The sequence below is a fragment of the Pisolithus orientalis genome (genome assembly GCF_024613125.1).
Source record: "Pisolithus orientalis strain OTSU chromosome Unknown F5J12scaffold_7, whole genome shotgun sequence".
NCBI classification, from domain to species: Eukaryota; Fungi; Basidiomycota; class Agaricomycetes; order Boletales; family Pisolithaceae; genus Pisolithus; species Pisolithus orientalis.
The window spans coordinates 497,625-516,625 of record NW_026260788.1 but is presented as its reverse complement, the minus strand read 5'-3'; the positions used below and the strand labels follow the sequence as shown (position 1 = coordinate 516,625).

General features: G+C 49.7%; 8 protein-coding genes across 8 annotated transcripts; 6 read left to right on the top strand and 2 right to left on the bottom strand.

The window, feature by feature from the left end:
* Positions 1–406: 406 nt before the first annotated feature.
* On the top strand, positions 407–4,774 carry F5J12DRAFT_816073 (DNase I-like protein). Its single transcript, XM_051745064.1, has 23 exons — positions 407–565; positions 628–747; positions 807–872; positions 935–1,100; positions 1,153–1,313; positions 1,366–1,574; positions 1,627–1,743; positions 1,792–2,040; positions 2,100–2,103; positions 2,161–2,258; positions 2,306–2,373; positions 2,424–2,477; positions 2,527–2,662; positions 2,711–2,841; positions 2,898–2,946; positions 3,005–3,053; positions 3,109–3,140; positions 3,192–3,354; positions 3,409–3,575; positions 3,630–3,683; positions 3,739–3,915; positions 4,030–4,162; positions 4,209–4,774. Exons 3-23 carry the CDS (start codon positions 860–862, stop codon positions 4,310–4,312), a joined length of 2,334 nt encoding a protein of 777 aa, XP_051602172.1. The 5' UTR covers positions 407–565; positions 628–747; positions 807–859; the 3' UTR covers positions 4,313–4,774.
* Positions 4,074–5,987, bottom strand: F5J12DRAFT_969740 (peptidyl-prolyl cis-trans isomerase; the record flags this gene model as incomplete). Its single annotated transcript, XM_051750064.1, has 7 exons — positions 4,074–4,863; positions 4,918–5,223; positions 5,288–5,402; positions 5,457–5,542; positions 5,591–5,628; positions 5,706–5,793; positions 5,852–5,987. 7 exons carry the CDS (start codon positions 5,985–5,987, stop codon positions 4,418–4,420), a joined length of 1,215 nt encoding a protein of 404 aa, XP_051602171.1. The 3' UTR covers positions 4,074–4,417.
* Positions 5,988–6,367: 380 nt separating this feature from the next.
* F5J12DRAFT_765683 (uncharacterized protein) lies at positions 6,368–9,010 on the top strand (the record flags this gene model as incomplete). Its single annotated transcript, XM_051742181.1, has 15 exons — positions 6,368–6,853; positions 6,901–7,086; positions 7,136–7,178; positions 7,234–7,258; positions 7,314–7,353; positions 7,408–7,620; positions 7,670–7,766; positions 7,822–7,870; positions 7,924–7,991; positions 8,047–8,164; positions 8,215–8,317; positions 8,367–8,509; positions 8,581–8,730; positions 8,783–8,823; positions 8,881–9,010. 15 exons carry the CDS (start codon positions 6,368–6,370, stop codon positions 8,934–8,936), a joined length of 1,818 nt encoding a protein of 605 aa, XP_051602170.1. The 3' UTR covers positions 8,937–9,010.
* A 469-nt stretch (positions 9,011–9,479) lies between these two features.
* On the top strand, positions 9,480–10,117 carry F5J12DRAFT_904438 (uncharacterized protein; the record flags this gene model as incomplete). The annotated part of the gene is made up of 4 exons (XM_051748522.1): positions 9,480–9,650; positions 9,685–9,838; positions 9,890–9,951; positions 10,007–10,117. The coding sequence occupies 4 exons, from the start codon at positions 9,480–9,482 to the stop codon at positions 10,115–10,117; spliced, it is 498 nt and encodes a 165-aa protein (XP_051602169.1).
* A 1,236-nt stretch (positions 10,118–11,353) lies between these two features.
* F5J12DRAFT_904437 (uncharacterized protein) lies at positions 11,354–12,672 on the top strand (the record flags this gene model as incomplete). Its single annotated transcript, XM_051748521.1, has 7 exons — positions 11,354–11,437; positions 11,498–11,624; positions 11,676–11,867; positions 11,916–12,159; positions 12,218–12,375; positions 12,425–12,550; positions 12,608–12,672. The coding sequence occupies 7 exons, from the start codon at positions 11,354–11,356 to the stop codon at positions 12,670–12,672; spliced, it is 996 nt and encodes a 331-aa protein (XP_051602168.1).
* Positions 12,673–13,650: 978 nt separating this feature from the next.
* On the top strand, positions 13,651–15,049 carry F5J12DRAFT_781172 (uncharacterized protein; the record flags this gene model as incomplete). Its single annotated transcript, XM_051742540.1, has 2 exons — positions 13,651–14,868; positions 14,930–15,049. 2 exons carry the CDS (start codon positions 13,651–13,653, stop codon positions 15,047–15,049), a joined length of 1,338 nt encoding a protein of 445 aa, XP_051602167.1.
* A 1,096-nt stretch (positions 15,050–16,145) lies between these two features.
* Positions 16,146–17,586, top strand: F5J12DRAFT_816000 (ribonuclease III domain-containing protein). The gene is made up of 4 exons (XM_051745063.1): positions 16,146–16,704; positions 16,762–16,994; positions 17,052–17,169; positions 17,226–17,586. Exons 1-4 carry the CDS (start codon positions 16,228–16,230, stop codon positions 17,445–17,447), a joined length of 1,050 nt encoding a protein of 349 aa, XP_051602166.1. The 5' UTR covers positions 16,146–16,227; the 3' UTR covers positions 17,448–17,586.
* F5J12DRAFT_969712 (uncharacterized protein) lies at positions 17,353–18,980 on the bottom strand (the record flags this gene model as incomplete). The annotated part of the gene is made up of 3 exons (XM_051750063.1): positions 17,353–18,254; positions 18,313–18,463; positions 18,501–18,980. Coding segments are annotated over 3 exons (1,236 nt in total), but the record flags the coding sequence as incomplete, so codon positions are not given.
* Positions 18,981–19,001: the final 21 nt, after the last annotated feature.

The window sequence follows — 19,001 nt, the reverse complement described above, 5'->3', positions numbered from 1 at the left end:
GTGAAAGAAATGCGGGGTAACGTGGGAAAGAATGTGTCAATCACTCCACTTGGCCAAATCGAGCAACCCCATTCGGCGACTTAACTTGCACTGATTGAACAGGAATGAGCCATCGGCAGGACGATCTGGTCAAGTCGTTTCTTCGACCATCTGAGAACACGACGGTCACATTGAACGTTGAGGTGGAACCTGGAAACGCAGAAAGCTACGGTAGTGGTCAAGCGGACACCAACACGGACACCCTACAACGCAGTCGACGACTCCTTTCTATAGTGACGCACGATGACGGGGGATTTGAAGAGGCAAGGTAGGTACTAGCTCCTCTGAGCAAACCTGGTACGGTAGGTGCAGTGCCAGGTGTTCGAATAGAGCGTCCGTTTCGCTGTGCTTACGGGAGTTATCTGAAGCTTCATCGTCTTCAAGTTGGACGAAAGCAACAACCAGTTACAAATAAAAACCACTTCTCCGATCACTGGTGATGTTTCGTTGACTGTCGCTCAGGCGAAACAACAATCACTTGAAAATTTGCCCTCTCCTGCATCACCGACTATCCCGGGTGTCTCTGGTGTGTGTGTGTGACGTCTGAATGCATAATCATGTCTTCTTTCCTGAATGTGTCCAACTCAGTCTTTACACTTACAATCAAATCCAATTCCGAAGATTTTCCGTCTCAGACTTTTATCACCAGCGACATACAGAAGTTACAGAAATTTTCAGCCGAGTATCGTCGTTTGAAAGCCATAGCTGGTAAGACCACCGAATGCCAAAAGAAAGAGGAAAATCTCATTCTGTCGTATCTTTACAAGCCTCCAGGAAGTTGAACACGTCTGACAACTTTCTTTGGTTGCGCCCCTATCAAATGGCTCTACGAAGTGCGCGGTGTGCTGCTGCAGTGTTACCGTCATTGACGTGCCAATTTGTGACCCCCGCACAGCCAAGGTAGTTGATCTCCGTACCAAGATAATACCCCTGCACGAACGGCTCTCAAAAGCAACTGCCGGACTCCCTGGAAATGATCTTCGAGACATCTCAACAGTGCGCGACGAATGGATACGCAAAGCCTCAACTGCAAAGGCTACTGTAGGAACCAAGTCTTTGCGGTATTTACCGCCCTCAAGTTGGTTATTCCTTTATTCAAAATTGTTCATCCAGCTTGCGCTTGGGGTCTTTCAATGTCAACGGGAAGATTCCCTCACAAGACTTGTCGCCCTGGCTTCGGGGGGTCGCGGCTAAGAAAACCACTGGGCAGCCCTGGATTGCCCCTCTGGAGCCGCTATCTCCTTTGGGGCCTTTGTGCGACTTGCTGCCAGAAGGTGAGGTTACACTCTTGATTCCGAGTGGTACCAGTGTGACGTCTCTGTTTAGAGAAAGATGAAGATGACTTGTTAACCAAGTCCTCCGCCAACGCCACCCCCGAAATGAAAGGGGCGGACCCTGATATTTTCGTTCTGGGATTTCAGGAACTTGATATGTCGACTGAGGCTCTTCTATATGCAACAAGTCCCATAAAGGAAGAAATGTGGATGACGGCAATCTTTGCAGGACTTGGCGAAAAAGGCATACTCTATGAGAAGGTAACGTTCCCAGCTGCCAAAGCAACTTTCGGTCATTGAGAACGTATCATAGTTGGTTTCGACGCAGCTAGTTGGAATGCTACTGATAGTAATTGTCAAGAAGGCACTACGTTCGTGCTTCAACGACGTCCAGTTCTGTCATGCAGGCGCAGGCATTATGGGTTTTATGGTAATCTATCAGTCGTCCGTCAATTTTTGCCCACACAATCTATTGTAGGGGAACAAAGGTGCCACAGCTGTGAGATTGGAGTTCACTCCAACTTCATCCGGAGTATCAGAACTGGCGTCCACACAACCCATTGCACTGACTTTTGTGAACGCACATCTGGCTGCGTTCGATGAGATGGTGGAAAGGCGGAATTACGACTTTCACGATCTCTCGGCACGCTTGACTTTCCCGTCTGCCGGAGGCACCGGGTACGATGACACGCTCAATCTTTATCAATCTGATGTGCTTTTCTGGATGGTGAGCTAGTACATACTTGTTTTTCCCTCACTAACGGCCTAAATCATTCGTGGGCGCAGGGTGGTAAGTCACATCCGAATTGGAGTGGCCTCTCGTTTAATGTGATATGGCTTTGATCAGATCTCAACTATCGGATAAACCTGTCAGATTCAGACATTAGAGCTATCCTAACTTCCTACCCTGATAGTGGCGTGCAACACATAGTTGCATATGACCAGGTAGATTCCTTGTTCGGTTTTTAATAAAGATACTAAGTCTCACCTAGCTACGGAATTCCATACGCTCTAACGAGGCTTTCTCTCACTTTGTGGAGCACCCTATCACCCACTTTCCGTCCGTCCCCTATTCATTACTGTGGGACAGGATACTGATATATGATACAGGACATATCGATATGGCGCAGGTGTGTCGAGAGATCTGCTGGGTTACGATACCAAGTGGGTAGTCCAGAGATTACCTTTACACGAGCAGCTCAACCAGATGCAGGCGTAAGCCCGCTTGGACGGATCGGATAATGTATATGCCGTCGCCCGACATCGATCTCAAACAACTAGGGTATGGAAGCCACCCGGAGATCACGTTGAGCGATCACCAACCTATATCCGCCGACTTTCACATACCGGTGCGCCGTGCCAGCGTGCTGCATTGTAGTATTTGACTGGTTTTGCAGGTAGCGATCATCAATAAAGGGACATACGAGGAACATACATGTGGACTCCACCGAGAGCTGTCTGAATACGACCAATCTAAGAAACCACGCATCAAAGTTCAAACGGCGAACCTCGATTTCGGTCCGATCTTGTATGCACTCATCGTGTTCGCTGCGGCTGAATGTTCCGCTAACAGGGGCATTGCAGTTATAGACGTCCTACTAAAAAAGCTCTAGTCTTGCTGAATGACGGTGATGTAGTAGACAGACGGTTGCCTCATTGGACTCAGGAGCTCACTATAATCGTATTAACAGATACCCTGCGTGTTTCGGTTCTTGAGTGCTGCGCCCGATACGCCTGTGGGTGAGTGGTAACGTCGGCTCACATTGGCGAACTTGTTTGATAGGTTTTTTCCAAGCTCCGTCTTGGCTTCACATCGAGCCCATGGTGGTATGTGGGAAGTGTCACGATATCGATCCATTTTGCATAGCGTATTCGTAGGGTTTACTCCGACCAAAGGAGACGGTGGCAGTTACCACTGTTGTCTACGTAGATGATGCTGCCGCGTCGAAGCTCAACCTCCGTCCACCTAAACTAGAATGCACTCTCATCCTGCACACTGCTCTTGGAAAAGACCACTTCATCTCGGTAAGCGGAGATTACCGTAAGTCTCAGCTCTCGCCTTTCCGATGCCGTTGGTTTACTTTGCGACCTGCAGAATACACGTGTTTCGTAAACACGCTGGAGCGACTTGCACGCTTGCCGGGGCCCATTAGGAATCTGAAGACCCCTGAAGACCTCATGCCGAGCACGCAGGCTCTCAATGCACCCAGAGAGATTATGAGACTCATTAATTGGATGATGACCAACTCGTCGTCAGAAACTGTCTGGACATTCATCTACGAAAGGTTAGAGATCACTGATGTTTAACATGTGCAGGACACGTTTTTTGGACGACCAGCCAGGCGGAAACTGTGTACAGTCATACGCGAGGTTTGTTGCATGCCATCGCCGCTTGCTGCACTCACAACACCCCCTTTTTCTGAAGTGTCTCGATACGGGAGAAGAGTTTCCAACCGTAACTGCCGAAAGTGATCGCAGTGATCTCTGTGCAGCAGTTGCTTCTACGCTTGTGGCATTCCTGGACTCCTTAGTGGTCCCGGTGATTCCTCCGTCTCTCCAAGCGAGATGTCTGCAAGTGAGGGACAGGGAAACCGCCTTTGAAGTACGTTCATGAAATTCCTGTGCAATGTCCGCATCTGAGTAGTTGTGTGCAAGTTGCTGGACGAGTTCCCTCGTGAATCTATCAATGTATGTAACATTTCCAGATCTTGTGGAGATCGCAGACATTCAGACACCTTTCACCAAGGTTTGGATATCACTGACGGCTTTCCTGCATTACGTCGGGCAGCAAGGTTCCGCGTCGGGGAAGGCTGGGTCCCGGAGCATCAGTTCCAAAGCTCTTCATCTTGGTATGCATCGATTTCGGCGTCATTTCCATTTGACTCATCTGTTCAGCCATGCTCTTCGCACCTATTTTACTTCGAGATGACCCATCCGGAGAATTTCCCAGGGTATCACCTATCGGAAAACGCGACTTCCTCCTCTATTTCATTGCTTAGCATAGACAGCTTCAACAATGATTTATAGATGTCGGTATTCATTAACTCGCGTTATTAGTTATTGTACAAGGTATGCTACTTCTTCTGTGTCCAAGGGCGTCTAGTTTAGAACATCTTCCTGTATCGTCTCTTCTCTTTTTCCTCCATCTCTCTCACGTGTGCCTTGATCCTAGTAATCTCGTTCTGGGTACCAGGGTCGGGGAATATCTTGTTGGCCTCCGCGAGATCATTCAATGCGAGGTCATGATCTCCACGCAAATTGTGTGCCAATGCACGGCGATAGTATGCCATTGCTGGGTAGAGGTCACTCGGTGTAGGATACCAACGAGAAAATGACGAACCTTGGAACTTTGGTTCTAACAAATCCAAGTATTCCTCTATTACCTGATTCGTATTATCCAATACGATTGCAGCATCGGGTGGCTGCACGCGCAGAGCAGCTTGTGCGGTTGTGAGCATCATCTTAGCATAGGCGACACGGTATCCATTCGAATCCGGATAATCCTCTGGTAAGTCGGCGTGAGTGAAAAGCTGAAGGTACTTCTGTGCCTCTGCAAGAATCTGGTTAGGTACGCATTATCCAATGAAGCAGTAAAGATGCATACTTTGGAATTTCTGCAAGGCCAAGTCTGGTTGTGGTGCCTCAATTATTGTGCCGTCTCCCGCCTTTTTACCCGTGAAATAACCGATACCGATCTGTTTAATTTTCTCTGCAATATCGCGGGCTAATTTGGGGTCTTGGTCGGCGCCGGTCTCGTCGTCTACAGCCTCGTCTTCCCATATGTCTCCGTCAGATGCACCCGCGTTTACCAAGCAGGGGTCATCGGGAGAAAGCACGCCAGACGCGGAGATGACAATGGATACAGTAGGAACATCCTTTCCATCCGTCGGATGATTTTCGATGGCACGAACTTGAGTGAATGTACGATCAGGGCTGCAAGCTACGTGATGAAGAACTTGGGAAAACCAGCATACCGACAGACTTCCCCTTGATGACTTCACCGAAAACGACGTGTTTGTTATCCAAATGAGGGGTTGGGACTGTGGTAATGAAAAATTGCGAGCCATTAGTGTCTTTCCCTGCATTTGCCTGTGGAATCCCTTGGTCAAAGAGACATCGAGGGGAAAGTATTTGAAGACCAACCATGGAAAGTAGGAAGGGTTTTGAATGTTTCATGGTGAAGTCCTCATCTTCAAAACGTTCCCCGTAAATGGACTCGCCACCGGTACCTGATGGGATGTTGAGAGACACGTTCAAGAGCGGAAAGAATGACGAACCATTGCCAGCAGTGAAGTCCCCTCCTTGGCACATAAACCTGACAGTTAACAGTTAAAACCAGTCAACCTGATCTGCATCTGAATGAAACAACTGGGTGCGCAAAGGAAAGCCTACCTTTTGATAACACGATGGAAGCCCGAACCAGCATAGTGAAGTGGTTTGCCGGAGTTGCCAACCCCCTTCTCACCCGTACAGAGGGCACCTGTGCTCGTGGTGAGAAGGGAGATACTCGCCAAAACAGCATCTTGCTGAGCACTCACGGAAGTTCTCGGCAGTCTTTGGTACGAGATCAGCGTAGAGTGAGAAGACGATGCGCCCCTCCGGTTTCCCACCGATCGTGATGTCGAAGTAGGTGAGCGGCCTTTCTCTTTCTTTCTGTGCCTCCGACTCTGCCATGGTCTGTGCAATGAACAAAAGCAAACGAGAGCGTTGTATCGAATGTAGGTGGGGAACCGGGAATCAGCCCATCATGATATGTATCCTCTTTCCGTAACTAGTCATCGCCAGAAAATACCAGAACAACCAATACAACAGCAGTACCAACACCGTCATCAAAGTGTGTACATACCCAACCCACGCTGTCGCTCGTGTCAACCAAATACGTTGTATTGTATTGAGTACAGCCTTCACGGCGTGATTCGGTGAGTGTGAACCTGTTAGCAAATGTCCTAAATGCACGTGGAGATTACAAACTGAAACTCGAAGCCCATCGACGCCCACCATCAAATGATATGTAATCGAAGTAGTCTTTGATCAGCTTTCTCAACTGTTCATCCATGTCTTCGTCTCCACCGTTCGATATCCCGACGCTTGCCGATCTTGGCGTCGACCCAACAGCGTTGGAGGAACTTTCCCCTATCGCAGAAGCTAACAAGTGGTTGACCGCGTTCAGCGCGAATGTTCGCAACAAGGCCACTGGACTGACGACTGATTTGTTTCACCCGTTTGGGTTTTGGAAAGACATTCTAGCTCTCACCTGGGATTTCCGTACCATACGCGGTGCAGAGGCCATTAGAAAATTGCTGGATGACCGCCTTGACCTGATTGGACTGGCGCCACTCTGCCTTGCTGAAGATCATCTTCGTGCTCCGGTGTTGGTGAAACCGATTCCCGGAGTGGTCTTCCTACGACTTTGCTTTGAGTTCGAGACTAAACAGGGTAAGGGCATTGGGATTGCCTTCCTCGTGCCAACACCGGATACCCAATGGAAGGCATGGTCCCTCCTCACACGTCTGGGATCACTGAAAGACTACCCAGAAAGAGTGAGTTGCGCGTAAATCCGTGGAAGACTCACCCAGACGTCAGGCAGGCAGGCACATTACGCGACCATGCAATCCGTCATGATTGGAGTGAGGAGCAGTCTCATGAAGTAATTGGGGACCCAACAGTCCTTATTATCGGTGCTGGGCACAGTGGTCTGGATATTGCTGCTAGACTAAAGTATATGGACACTTCGGCCCTTGTCATCGATCGAAGCGCACGCATAGGAGATAATGTAAGTGCTCATTCGATGTCTTTCGAACTCACAAACAACTAGATATTAGTGGAGGAAACGTTACAAATCACTCTGTTTGCATGATATAGTCTGTGGGTATCATATCCTTGCAATCTTCGTAATTCATCCATGTATGTCCGTGTTTAGGGTTTAATCATCTGCCTTACCTCCCGTATGTGAAGTCATACCTTCATATCTTCCACCTGTGATCCCATCATTGTAAGCAGGTTTCCATCGACGTGGCCTGTGTTTTGCCCTGCTGCAAAGGTTTGTGCTCAAGGCCCACCAGACCGCAGCTCTGAGCGAATGATATTGTGCTAGCTCGCAGACTGGCTTGAATTTTATGCGAAAGCTCTAGAATTGAATGTGTGGTTATCATCTAGAGTAGTGACGACAAGCTGGAATGAAGACACAAAGACCTGGGTCGTTTCTGTCCTGCGTGAGGGTGTTCTAAAAACAATGACGGTGAAACATCTCGTCTTCTCCACCGGTCACGGTGGTGGATTCCCCAAAATGCCAGATATCCAAGGAAAGGTAGCGAAGTCCACGGCATGCTTCGCCCGTGACCTCATATCCTTGACAGGCTAGTTTCGGCGGAACGGTCTTGCATTCCTCACAATACCATTCGGCCGCGGAGTACGCTGGAAAGAAAGTTATCGTGGTCGGTTCTGCGAACTCAGGTAGAAAACAATCGCTAGCCTGATTTCCCATAGACCATATTTTCAATCTGCGCAGGGCATGATATTGCAATGGACCTGTATCGACGCAACGCTGAAGTGACATTGTACGTTGCGAATCTATTCTAGACCAACTCGTGAACTTGACGGGAGTTGACAGGATTCAACGATCATCAACATACGTTATCTCCTTGGATGCTAGCATTTCCTCTTTAAAAGGTTTCCGAAGTGTTTTTTTGCTACGAAGTTGCTCCAGCTAAATCCTGAAATGAATGCTTCTCAGAAAGGTACAATGAAAACTCTTCAGTTGAATTTTCAGATCTGCTTGGCTCTGCACTCCCCTGGCCAAGTCTTCTACCGTTATTGCGAGCCGAGACAGCGCGCGCCGCGAATGTCGACAAGTGCGTCCTCCACATGGTCCCCATCGTGCTGTTCTAAGAGGTGTGCCAAGGAATCTGATTAAGGATCTCGAAAGCGCTGGATTCAGAACCAACCTTGGGATCGATGATGCTGGGCTGTTACCTTTGATATACGCAAGAGGAGGTGGCTTTTATGTTGGTACGGCTGGCGCTTGAACCTCGGAAAACGCATCCTGATACCAAGACAGATACTGGCGCTTCTGGGGAGATCATCAAAGGGAATATCAGAATCAAAAGTGGTTGTTCCATCCAGCGGTTCACTTCTGACGGTCTGGAGTTTGACGACGGGTCTCACGTGGGATGTGACGCTGTTATCTTTGCCACTGGGTATGTTGCCTTGATCCGTTACATGAGGCGTACGTATCGGGGGCAGAGAGCTAATTGGTTTCCTCGCAAAGATTTGGTGAATTACGAGATTCCATAAGGGAAGTGTGCGGATCAGAGATAGCAAATCAGGTTGGTCCAATTTGGGGGTTAGATAACGAGGGCGAGCCCCAAGGTGTGTGGAGAAGAACGGGGCAACCGCGTCTGTGGATCGGCATGGGTAAGTAGGCCCCGCAGTATCGATTCTGTTGTACATAATAACACTTCTGCAGCAAGTCTAGGTCGTTCTCGTTTCCATAGTCTGCACCTTGCGCTCCGTGAGTCGGATTTCGAACTTCCTTCATGTAGGAGACGTTGCTGACCGTTACTTCAAGAAATTAAAGCGTTGGAGGAGGGTGTAATCACTGATGATGGTGTCTATGCAAAGTGACCAGCGCCTGGAAACGTATCTCTACACCCGATGAGAATTGTTGAATGCAAGCGTATTACCGCCCTTCCCCTTCATTTGCAGTGTGTATGTACATACTTACAAATAGGAAACGGCACGTCGCTGATAGGAAGTGGAACCAGCGGATTTTGACAGAGTTTAACTTCGGTGACAAGGACGTCTGATCACCAGCTCTTCCAATATTGATCAATGATACCCGACAGAAGATGGCGTGATCAATAAACATGTTGCGTAGGGGTCGAGAGGGTGTCTACTAGTATGACGCGATAACGCTATCGCCGGATGACCATGCGTGCCATGGGAAAGGGGGGGACGCATACGTGGTCGATTCCACAGGGATGACATAAGCGGCCGGGAATAGCCGGTCGGATAAGGGTGTTGATATTTGGAGGAGCTGTGCCATTGCCAAAGTTCCCTCGCTCCAGCCAGTCGCCCACACCGACGAGCACGACTACCTGGCGGCCTTCATATCCGTTGTGGTTCTTTATAACGGATTTCGGCTCTCTCTTTAACGTACATACCACCATGTCTGTTCTCGTCGTCGCCAAGTTCCCCAGCGTCGCTGCTGTCTTGATGGCTTTGACTGCTTCGTTCTTCCTTCTGTTGCTCGCTCACTGCATGTTCTCCTTCATGCAGCTATGGTCTTGTCCCTTGACTAGCCCTAGGAAACCAAGAGAAAATGCGCATGGTTCCTTTGTCTCTGTTTCCAAAGCTTCGAACACCCCAGCAGTGGAATGCTCCTACATCGTTGCCTTTCACGTTTCGTCTCCCCGAAAAGACACCACAACCTGAGAATAACATCGATGCACTACCGAGACGCTCAGTGTCGCTACCTGTGGTTAGTTGGCAGCCCCGTACTCCAGGACCCCGATTTCAGCCACCTCGTGAGTCCAGACCTCTCCAGAGTCCTTCTCCCCTTAAACCCTCCCATGCAGCACCAGCGTTGTATGAAAACCCTATGCCGCTATCAATGGCAAAGCTGATCATGTCGCGGCATGTATGTTGCGTCGTCCTTACTTGTCTCTCATTCTTACTCAGCGCTCGACCCACAGACGTTTCGAAAACCGAACCCTAATCGACCACGGAGAACTTCCGTAACATCGTCGAAGCGGCCAATGTCATCGCCACAAACCCCCTCACGCCTCTATCACTCAATAGCATAGCCCGCCCCTTTAATCCTTATTTCCCGCCCCGCCCATTCTGCCTTGCCGCTGGGGCAGTGCGCCGGAAATAACTTATACCACCCAATCCAATGCCTCAAGACATCTTGGACACTATTTACGTAGCAACTACTGTAATCACGAGACATCGACGGACCGTTGAGACACGACTTTTCCCCTCCACGAGTTGAAGACGACATCCATGGGAATTCTTCCGGATTTATTTATGATAGTACGTGTGAGGCGTGTCTCTTGCGGTGGACGACCAGCGCGCCAAATGGCTACGTCGAAGTGGACTGACGAATGGATATTCCTTTTTCTTCTTCTATGTATAAGGACTCCGTACATTTCCCTTATTTCTGTCCACACTTTTTTGCTCCAGGCGTATGGCTTTACAAATTCTTTTACTTGCGGCTGCATTTACATACCCGCTACCCGCACACCTTACCTAGACATACTTCCTGTCTTGGGCTACCTGCGACGAGTATAATGCGAAACCTTGTGCAGAAGACAATCTTGGACACAGCGCTTGGATCAGTTGAGCCTTTACTTCACAATTCAGATTGTCATGCAACCTCTGACATGGTGGACGATGTTACTGAATTTACTGTGTATTATATGTACACAACGAGCACTCAGCGCTGGGAATAACTGGGCATCATTAGTGCGCTAACCACCTCATCTCAGCGAACTGGACCAGCACTCTGCAGGCGTATAGGACCGTCTTCTCCAAGTTCAATTGATTATCGAAAACTGAGCTGCCATTGCGTTAAGTTGGACCATTTCTATGCCTCAATGCCTCATCCGTCTGCGGACGGCACGCCACGGTCGCATTTTCCCCATCTTATGAAGATTCCGTTTAGAGGCTCTAGGTATGGTTATTTTACTAGCGTGGCTCAGGCATAGCCGCCGAAACGGTTTCTTGGGGCGCAGTGCAGACCCTCTCCTCATGGAGACTCTTCGGGCTCGTCCCCCGGTAATGGAGTAGCTATTGTCGTCGACCTTGTCGCAGGTTCTTTGTGTTCTGGGAAATAAGGATCCATTGTTTTCCCAGCTGCAGAAACAGCATAGTTCGCATCAAGTCCACTGTTGGACCTGTCTCGCGCAATGGAGGTTGGGGCCTTGTTGGCAGCACAAGATCTGAAGCTTGACTTGACTAGGGACTGCTGGTGTTTGCTACTGTTTATGCCTAGTACGTCGATCTCTAGGAATACGCAACCTACATGCTTGGCCTCCATCATGACAAAACACAGCAAGAACAACACAGCGTCTTCCGTGTTCTCGTACGCAGAGAAACAGAAAACAGAGTATGGTACGAGACGAGTGTGTATTTGGTCCTGTTCCTACTTCAGTGGGCTCAGATAGACTAAGGGTGTACTCTAGCAACGACTGGGCAATGAATCGATGCGAAATTTTGATGCCTGTGCTCTCTGTTTACAGAGGGCGAGGGATCCTGTGGCTTGTGACCAAGGACACTTGTTCTGCAAGGAGTGTGTGTATACTGACCTCCGTGTGTATCGTACATTTTTCTGGCTAGTCCTGGACTAACGATCGCTCCTAGTGACCCAGAAGAAGGACATGAAGAGACAGAAGGAGCGGTTAGAAAAGCTGAGGAAAGAGGCAGACGAGGAGAAGGAACAGGCATTGGAGGCTGCGAGGGAACGCGTGTTAAAGGATTTCGAGCAGGGGCAGCTCACTTTGTCTTCCGGTGTAGCGAATGTAGCAACGACCTCTGGATCGAACGCGAAGGAAGGTGCGTTTTTTCTTTTTATCTCTCGCCGGGTAATATATCCTCCCACAGCTCGACCAGGAAAGCGAAAGCTCGACTTTGATTCCACTACCGTCCAGACACTCATGAGAGAGGCCGAGGAGGCGGCACTCAGACAGATTGAGAGGGAACAAGCGGAGGCCCTTCGAGCAAAACTCCCGGACTTTTGGCTTCCGTCACTCACGCCTACCTACACATCGAAGGGACCGCCATCTTCATTACGGGATGTCAAGGTGCAAACGATGTGTCGAGGGGGCCACCCATCGCACTCTATCAAGTACGTTCGCCTTTCTGATTTAGGGTGCCTGGACCCAAATTTATGTGCAACCTTAAAGCTTGAAGTCATTGACTCCTGTCCAATTCTCATTCGTGGCAGCATCAAACTCTCGTTCGACAGAGTCAACCCCTGCAACAAGCCACAAAGGCGAAACGGAAGAGAATGCAATATGTCCTTCCTGCAAGAGCAACTTTTCCAACAATAAAGTTATACTCCGTATGTATTTCTTTCGTGTCCATGAACACTGTTCAACACATGCAAACAGTAATGAAACAATGCTCTCATGTCGTTTGCAAAGTTTGCACGGACTCACTGGTGCGGCCTGCCAAACAGTGCATAGTTTGTGACAAAACTTTGGACTCCGGGGATACTATAGAATTGAAAAGAGAAGGCGGGTGGTTGGATTTGACCTTCTCCATGCCGCTATCTGACCTTCGTAATCCCATAGGGACCGGTTTCGCTGGCGGTGGGCTTGCCGAAACAACTAAACGGGGCCTTGCTTTCCAGGGCTAATCTGGGGAACGTTGGAAATCTCACGCGAACAACCTTCCCATCGTTTTAGCCTTGGCAACCCCCTCCCTATATCATTTGATGCCCTATCTTGTCCGCTGTCTACTGTAGACGTTTCTCGCGTGTTGATTACTGATATCTATTGGGGCGGATGCAAGGACAGACTTTCGAAGTAAGTGGCTCCTAATTATTCGACCTGCAGGATGTGATTTTCAACGCGCTTCTTCTCGCAAGATCGGTTATTTGCCACAATGAGTTAGACCCAGGTAGTGACCTCGCAACTAGACGTTCTGTGGCAATTGACCGTATTTCAATTTCATGCGACGGAGACACTCTTGCTGTTGATACAGGATGTAATTTGGCCGCTTTCCGCGCGTTGGTGGTCCTGGAAATTCACCCGAGTCCGTGCCGTTTCAAGGCGTGACCGTTGTTACCCAGTGGGTTCAAGCCCCTTACAGAGCCTGAAACCAACTCTCAGCTGCAAAAGATGTACATCATGCCACTCGCATGCCTGAGACCTGGCTGCTGAATTCCCTTTTTGGGAACAAAGACGGTGGAACCATCCGCATGTTGCTTTGACAATTTATGCGCTTTGACTCTCGACCAAAGATCATTGCTTTGTTTGCGGTGTCTGTGACAAAAAGTGGCACAATCAGGGAAGCCCACGACGACTTGATCGATATTTGTGCTTTGGCGCTACTCCGCAAGGCTTGGGTGCACTGGAAACGAGTCGGACGGACTTCCGACGGCAACGCGGCCAAGTTAGTCCCGTTGTCAATACCCCTGTCTTTTGGAATATTCGTTCACAGCCAATTCCTTATTCTGTCGTTTCCACCCTGCCTCGTGCTCATGCGTTGAAGCACCGTCCACAGTGGCCTTCGTCCACTCACAATTTCTGGCGTATATAAATCGCTGTGGCAGGCTTCTCTGGCAGCAGCATAACTCCCGTTGTACCTCGTCTCATCACTAATATCCCTCTTCATGCTGTCCCCCATCTCAGTCACCCCCGCCACAGAATGTTACTTGCGCAGTCGTTTCCAGGATTATCTTCTCGCCAATGATCTGCAGGTCAGGGCAAAGAAGATGATGGCTTGCTTTACGGAGAGTTTCCTTCCGGTGCCCACCGACGACCTGAATTCCGCTTGGGACGAGCTGCCCAACGACACGGTCGACGTCATGCCTACGTCATCTAAAGCTGACAAGATGTCTCTTCGCGCTCCGCCGCCTACGCCTTCTGATGCTAATTCCTCCGTAGATGGAGGCTCTAGTCACTGTGGCCCATCATCCTCCGACCGCAGTGACGAGGAGAAGTCGCCATTCGTATATGAAACGGACTCTCCGACTCCCGACGTCGTAGCATTCAAAGTTATTGCTCTGGAACCCTCTGACTCGCATTATCTACTACTCGACGACAGCGGCAACGTGTGCCACCGTAGTACCAACGAGAAGCTGTGTGACGAACTGAACAACAGTGTCCCGGCAGAACCCCGGCAAGGTTCTGAAATATCGACATCCGTGTCGGACTTGGACGGCATTTCAACGGGTCACAGAAGCTCGCCCAGGTCGTTCCCGGATTTTCAAGCGACGGTAGACAGGGGTGTCGCCGATATTTGCCAACGGGGCATTCGGCCTTTTGTCCATTCTTTATTGCTCAGTGGGGTGGAAACCATCCAGTCAGCACCACTTGTGTCTAGGCTTGCGAATGCTGCTATTCAACGAATTTCAAATATATCATACATGGAAGCAAAGGAATTGACGAAGGCTATTCGTGTTGGAGCTTTGGAGATGTTCCAAAATCATTGGAAGCCTGTACGTGGGTCCGACATGCTTGCGGCTCCGGATGGCAACGCCAACCACCTGCAGGACGGAGACTGGGGTCAAGTCTCGTCGACATCAACAGACTGCTCACCATTTGGTTCGCGAGGTCTCAACACGGCTGGATTGATGGGCTCGTTATTCAATGCAAAAGTCGTACCGGCTGAAGACATCCTCTTATGCTTATTCTTTCTTCTGGAGGGGGAGAAGCGCTTCGACCGCTTGTGCGCCATGCACGCACTTCTTGTACAAGCCAACGATCAGCTATGCAAAAGTCGCAACCTTCAAGAATTAACACGGTTTACGAATTTGTTAAGCATTAGGGATCCCACGTCCGGCTGTTTCGCCTGGGCACCTACATTGCATGCTCACGCTATACTTCAGGTTTGTTCGTTCTACATCGAGTTGGCTGTATCACACCAACTTAACTTTTCCTTCTCAACAGGATATATTTGACGGCATTAGAAGCTGGAAGCGTATCCAGGCCATCAAAAGCCAACGATATGAAGCGAGGGCAAAGAACCGCTTGATACCCCCACATGCTGCCGGTCCAAGACTGCGGTAATACCCACGTTAATCCGATCACTTGATCCACAATATACCACCATCACGCATAAATCGCGGTTATGCAACAGATTACACTAATGGACTGCTCATTTACATTCAGAGAATGTTGCTGTTGTGTAGAGCAAGGGACCAAATATGAGTCGTACGTAGTTGATGTTATATACGTGAATGACGATGGATGGCTCAGTGGACTCTGGCGGGTCTCCTGGTCCACCCCCATTCATCACTGCTAGAGTAGTAGCAGCGGCCTTCCGCGCCGCAAGTCGCTGTGCAGCAACATTTTCCCGCGATGAACACCCCGCCGAAGGCTTGCGACTATTCACCTTCATAACTTCGCATATGCGGGTTCGTTCTGGGAAGTTGCGTTCAGATCCTTGATCACGTCGTTTACCAAATTATTCGAGTGTTTTAATATATTATCCACGAACTGGCTTCGTTTCGGTTAGTTGACGGTCTCTGGAGCCTTGCCCTCGAGATCGAACGCCTTAAAGGCAGTCACGGAGCCTAATCATTCCTTGCGACCGCAAGAGAGGGCGAAAACTTACCCTGGGTCTAAATTGATAATAGCTACCATCCGGGTGCTCGAATTTGTTGCTAAAATCTCCAGCTCGACGCAGCAAGCCTCCGCACTCAGTTAGCTCCCCGCTACATCGAAGTTCCCTTCAGACGCAGGAACGTTCTTGTTGAGCCATCCAACAAACTCGACGTCGGAGCCGAGAAGGGGAAATCCCACTGGCCGAAGATGCATTAAAATCGATGTAGCCGAAGGAGGGAAATGGGTCCCCAATCATTTGGTCGGGACTGGGCCTGCCGGAGGTTGCAATGGTAATGACGTGGCCAGTTTCGTGGCCTTCCCATTACCTTTGTCCACCTTTGGGTGTTCATGCTACGTACTTAATCGTGGTGGAGTTGATGCTCGGCGTTGAATTTCTTTAAGTCTGTGTGTGATTCGTTCGGAAACGCTTGTGGAGTGTTACGGCGTACATGTTGCTTCACGCGAGTAACAGTGATCGCTCACACCGAACCACACTCTAAAGGTATCGTTCTGAGTGGAGGGGGAGCACTCGTTTAATGACCAATTTGTTTCTGTGGCCCAGTCGGCAAGCAGTCCGGACCCGGTCACGAGACCCGTTGAATTGAGTTTCCGAGAATTTTGCAGTCGTCTCTGTATTCTCAATGGGTCATGTTTCCAGACGGCTGTACTCGTCGCTGGCTGTTTCGACAGCGCACCTGAAACACTTTCCACCCAGAGAAGCAACACTCAGAACAAAAAAAGCGACCTTTGATCCCGAAACATGGGCTGCTCTTCAACCGCCCCCGCCTTCGGCACTCATGGCCTTCTCTCATCGAATAGGTCTCGGAGCCGTGCTGACGACACCAGCAGCCGTCCAACGCGCTTGCACGCACAAGTCGTTCCTGAATTTGCATACAAGATATTACCCGTTGAGCCCACCGCCTCCCAATAACGCGAATTTGGCCGTCCTTGGAAACGCGCTCATGGGTCTGTTTGCATCAGAACACCTGCATGCCACATATCCCCACCTCCCCACCCGTGTCTTAAAAGCCGCTGTCAGCGCACATGTTGGTCCGTTAACGTGCGCAAGTGTCGCACAGGAAATGGGTGCCGTGCCGCTCCTCCGTTGGCATAGACAGGTTCGTCCTCCCAACAGAATGTGCGTCGCCAATGCGTAATAAAACATATTTATATAGCCTGCAACGCCTACTTCACCGGCATTATTGCACTCCGATGCACTTGCTTCGATACCACGTGCATTGACCGCATTGGTATACCAAGAACGATGTCTTGCTTCCGCACGCAAATTCGTCTACTCGTTCTTCCTCGGTCGACGTGTGGACATCCGAGCTATGCTAAAATTCCGTGATCCCAAACGCGCACTCATGGAAACTGTGGCAAAATTCCAACGAGAGCCTCCTAAATCCAGGTAGGTCGATCCATTGACACTTAATTATATAAGTGTTCGGAACCGACCATGTTGCAGATTGTTAAAGGAGACGGGTCGATTCTCCAACTCTCCAATATTCGTCGTTGGGATTTATACTGGCACAGACCAACTAGGGGAAGGCTTTGGTAGTTCGCTGAAAATGGCTGAATACAGGGTATGTTTCTTCTTTACATTCTCGATTGCGTTGTTCAGTTTATGTATTACTACCAGGCCGCAGAGGATGCGCTACATAGATTGTACCTCACTCGTACACCCGCCCATCGCCTTACGCTTCCCTCATCAACATTTGGTGAAGATGCTAATATTTACAACCTGACCAATCCGGCTCCTTATACACCAGGTGAACTGGGAGAGTCAGAGGCCTTATATGCCAGCTCGGGCCGAAGTGGGATATTGGCACCTAGGCGGCGGGTACTTGAGGTAGAGTCGTAAGGACCGCAGAGATTGTAGATTCGGTTCACTGCTTACAGTAAAGGAAACGGGTCAATTCTCTCCGATATTCGTCGCTGGGGATATACTGCTACCTGTGATATCTAATGTCCGCCACAATGCAATTGCTGTATACCAGATGAAGTAAATGTACACACAAGAAGCCACTACACGAACAACGTAAATGCACCAACGTCCAACCCCGTCACCGTAACATCCATCCTACGCCTACTCCGATACAAAAACTACCCACCATAGCTATCCGAACCTGACAGTCCGAGACCAATTGCATGAAAGTCGAGACGCTATTCATCACCCGAGCCTTTGCAGGATTGAGAAGCGAGAATGAAAATGCTATCAACGAAGAAAAATGCAACGGGTCGACCATCGATGGAACCGGTCGGTGGACCGTATTTACTGGCCTGCTCGTAACAGTGTCCTCGCGTGACCGAGTTGCGACGTCATGAGAAAGACGCGATTCCCACTCTGCTTGCCATTTCGCCTTGTCCCACGAAGGCGCACTTGCCAAGAAGCGGTGAGCAATCTCGCGATTGGATGTGTGGATACTCTCGACCGCATGCTCGACTTCCCTCCAGTGTAGGAAACGCTCGGCTGCTTCGTATCGCAATGACAGGAGAGTTTCTGGAGAACGGAAAAGGCCATTTCGTAGCGCGCTTGCGGAAGAGGGACAGAAGGAAGACGTGTGAGGGCGAGATGGGAATCGTCTTCGATCGAGTCCATAGCGAAATACAATGACTGGGACGTGAGTAGCAAGTGCATCAATTAGGCTGTCCTCTTCCGCAGAGGGAGCTGTTCGTTGACGTCAATAACGTTTGAATCGGGACGATCGTCTTGTTAGAATGCTCACCTGATTTCGATAAGATTATGAAAGCTGTGTATATTGGTGCATGGGGAGATGCAATGAGGCTGATGAGTGTAGCAGACGGCTGGCAATGTGGGTCGATAATCTCGAGTAATGCGTAGAACGGAGAATGTATGATTGGCAGTATGGCGGAAGCCTGGACGGATGAGCCTGCGCTCGGATCGATATTAGACGACGAGACGTACATTAGAGACTTTTCTAGTCACAATCTCCACGTTCCTAGAAGGCTCGAATTTCTCCAAGCCGTGTGGGTCTCGGTGCTCGACCCAGTCGGTGGATGCCCGAAGAACAGACCCTTCGTTGGTCTCCTCCCATATGCCGGGGTCAACCACGTCTTCATTGTCGACCAGCAGTAGGCTGGACACAAGGTCATGATCATCTGCGCCTTCTCCTGTTATGAATAGTCGTATACGACCTAGTGTCTTGCCGTACTGCGTTGGTTGTGGTAGAGCTGCTGGCAGTGTCAAGGACGGAATAATGAGCCCCTGTGTGGAGTCTCGGGCATGGTCAGAGTGAGGATGCGAATGTGGTGGGCTTGCAGCTGCAGAGGAGAAAAAGAACGAGGACCCGATGGATGGCAGGGACGAAATTGAGTCTGGTGGGCTGTCCGTTGGGGATGGCAGGTAGCTCGAACGGGGTGAGGATGACTGTGATATCCCACTTGCTTGTGAGCC

Bases quoted from the DNA above. Each gene is read 5' to 3' on its own strand.
- F5J12DRAFT_816073 (XM_051745064.1), top strand. The intron at 3,916-4,029 runs GTACGTTCATGA...GATCTTGTGGAG, and splicing joins ACAGGGAAACCGCCTTTGAA to ATCGCAGACATTCAGACACC. The intron at 4,163-4,208 runs GTATGCATCGAT...TCATCTGTTCAG, and splicing joins TTCCAAAGCTCTTCATCTTG to CCATGCTCTTCGCACCTATT.
- F5J12DRAFT_816000 (XM_051745063.1), top strand. From the start codon at position 16,228: ATGGGTCATGTTTCCAGACGGCTGTACTCGTCGCTGGCTGTTTCGACA. The intron at 16,995-17,051 runs GTAGGTCGATCC...ACCATGTTGCAG, and splicing joins CGAGAGCCTCCTAAATCCAG to ATTGTTAAAGGAGACGGGTC. The intron at 17,170-17,225 runs GTATGTTTCTTC...TATTACTACCAG, and splicing joins TGAAAATGGCTGAATACAGG to GCCGCAGAGGATGCGCTACA.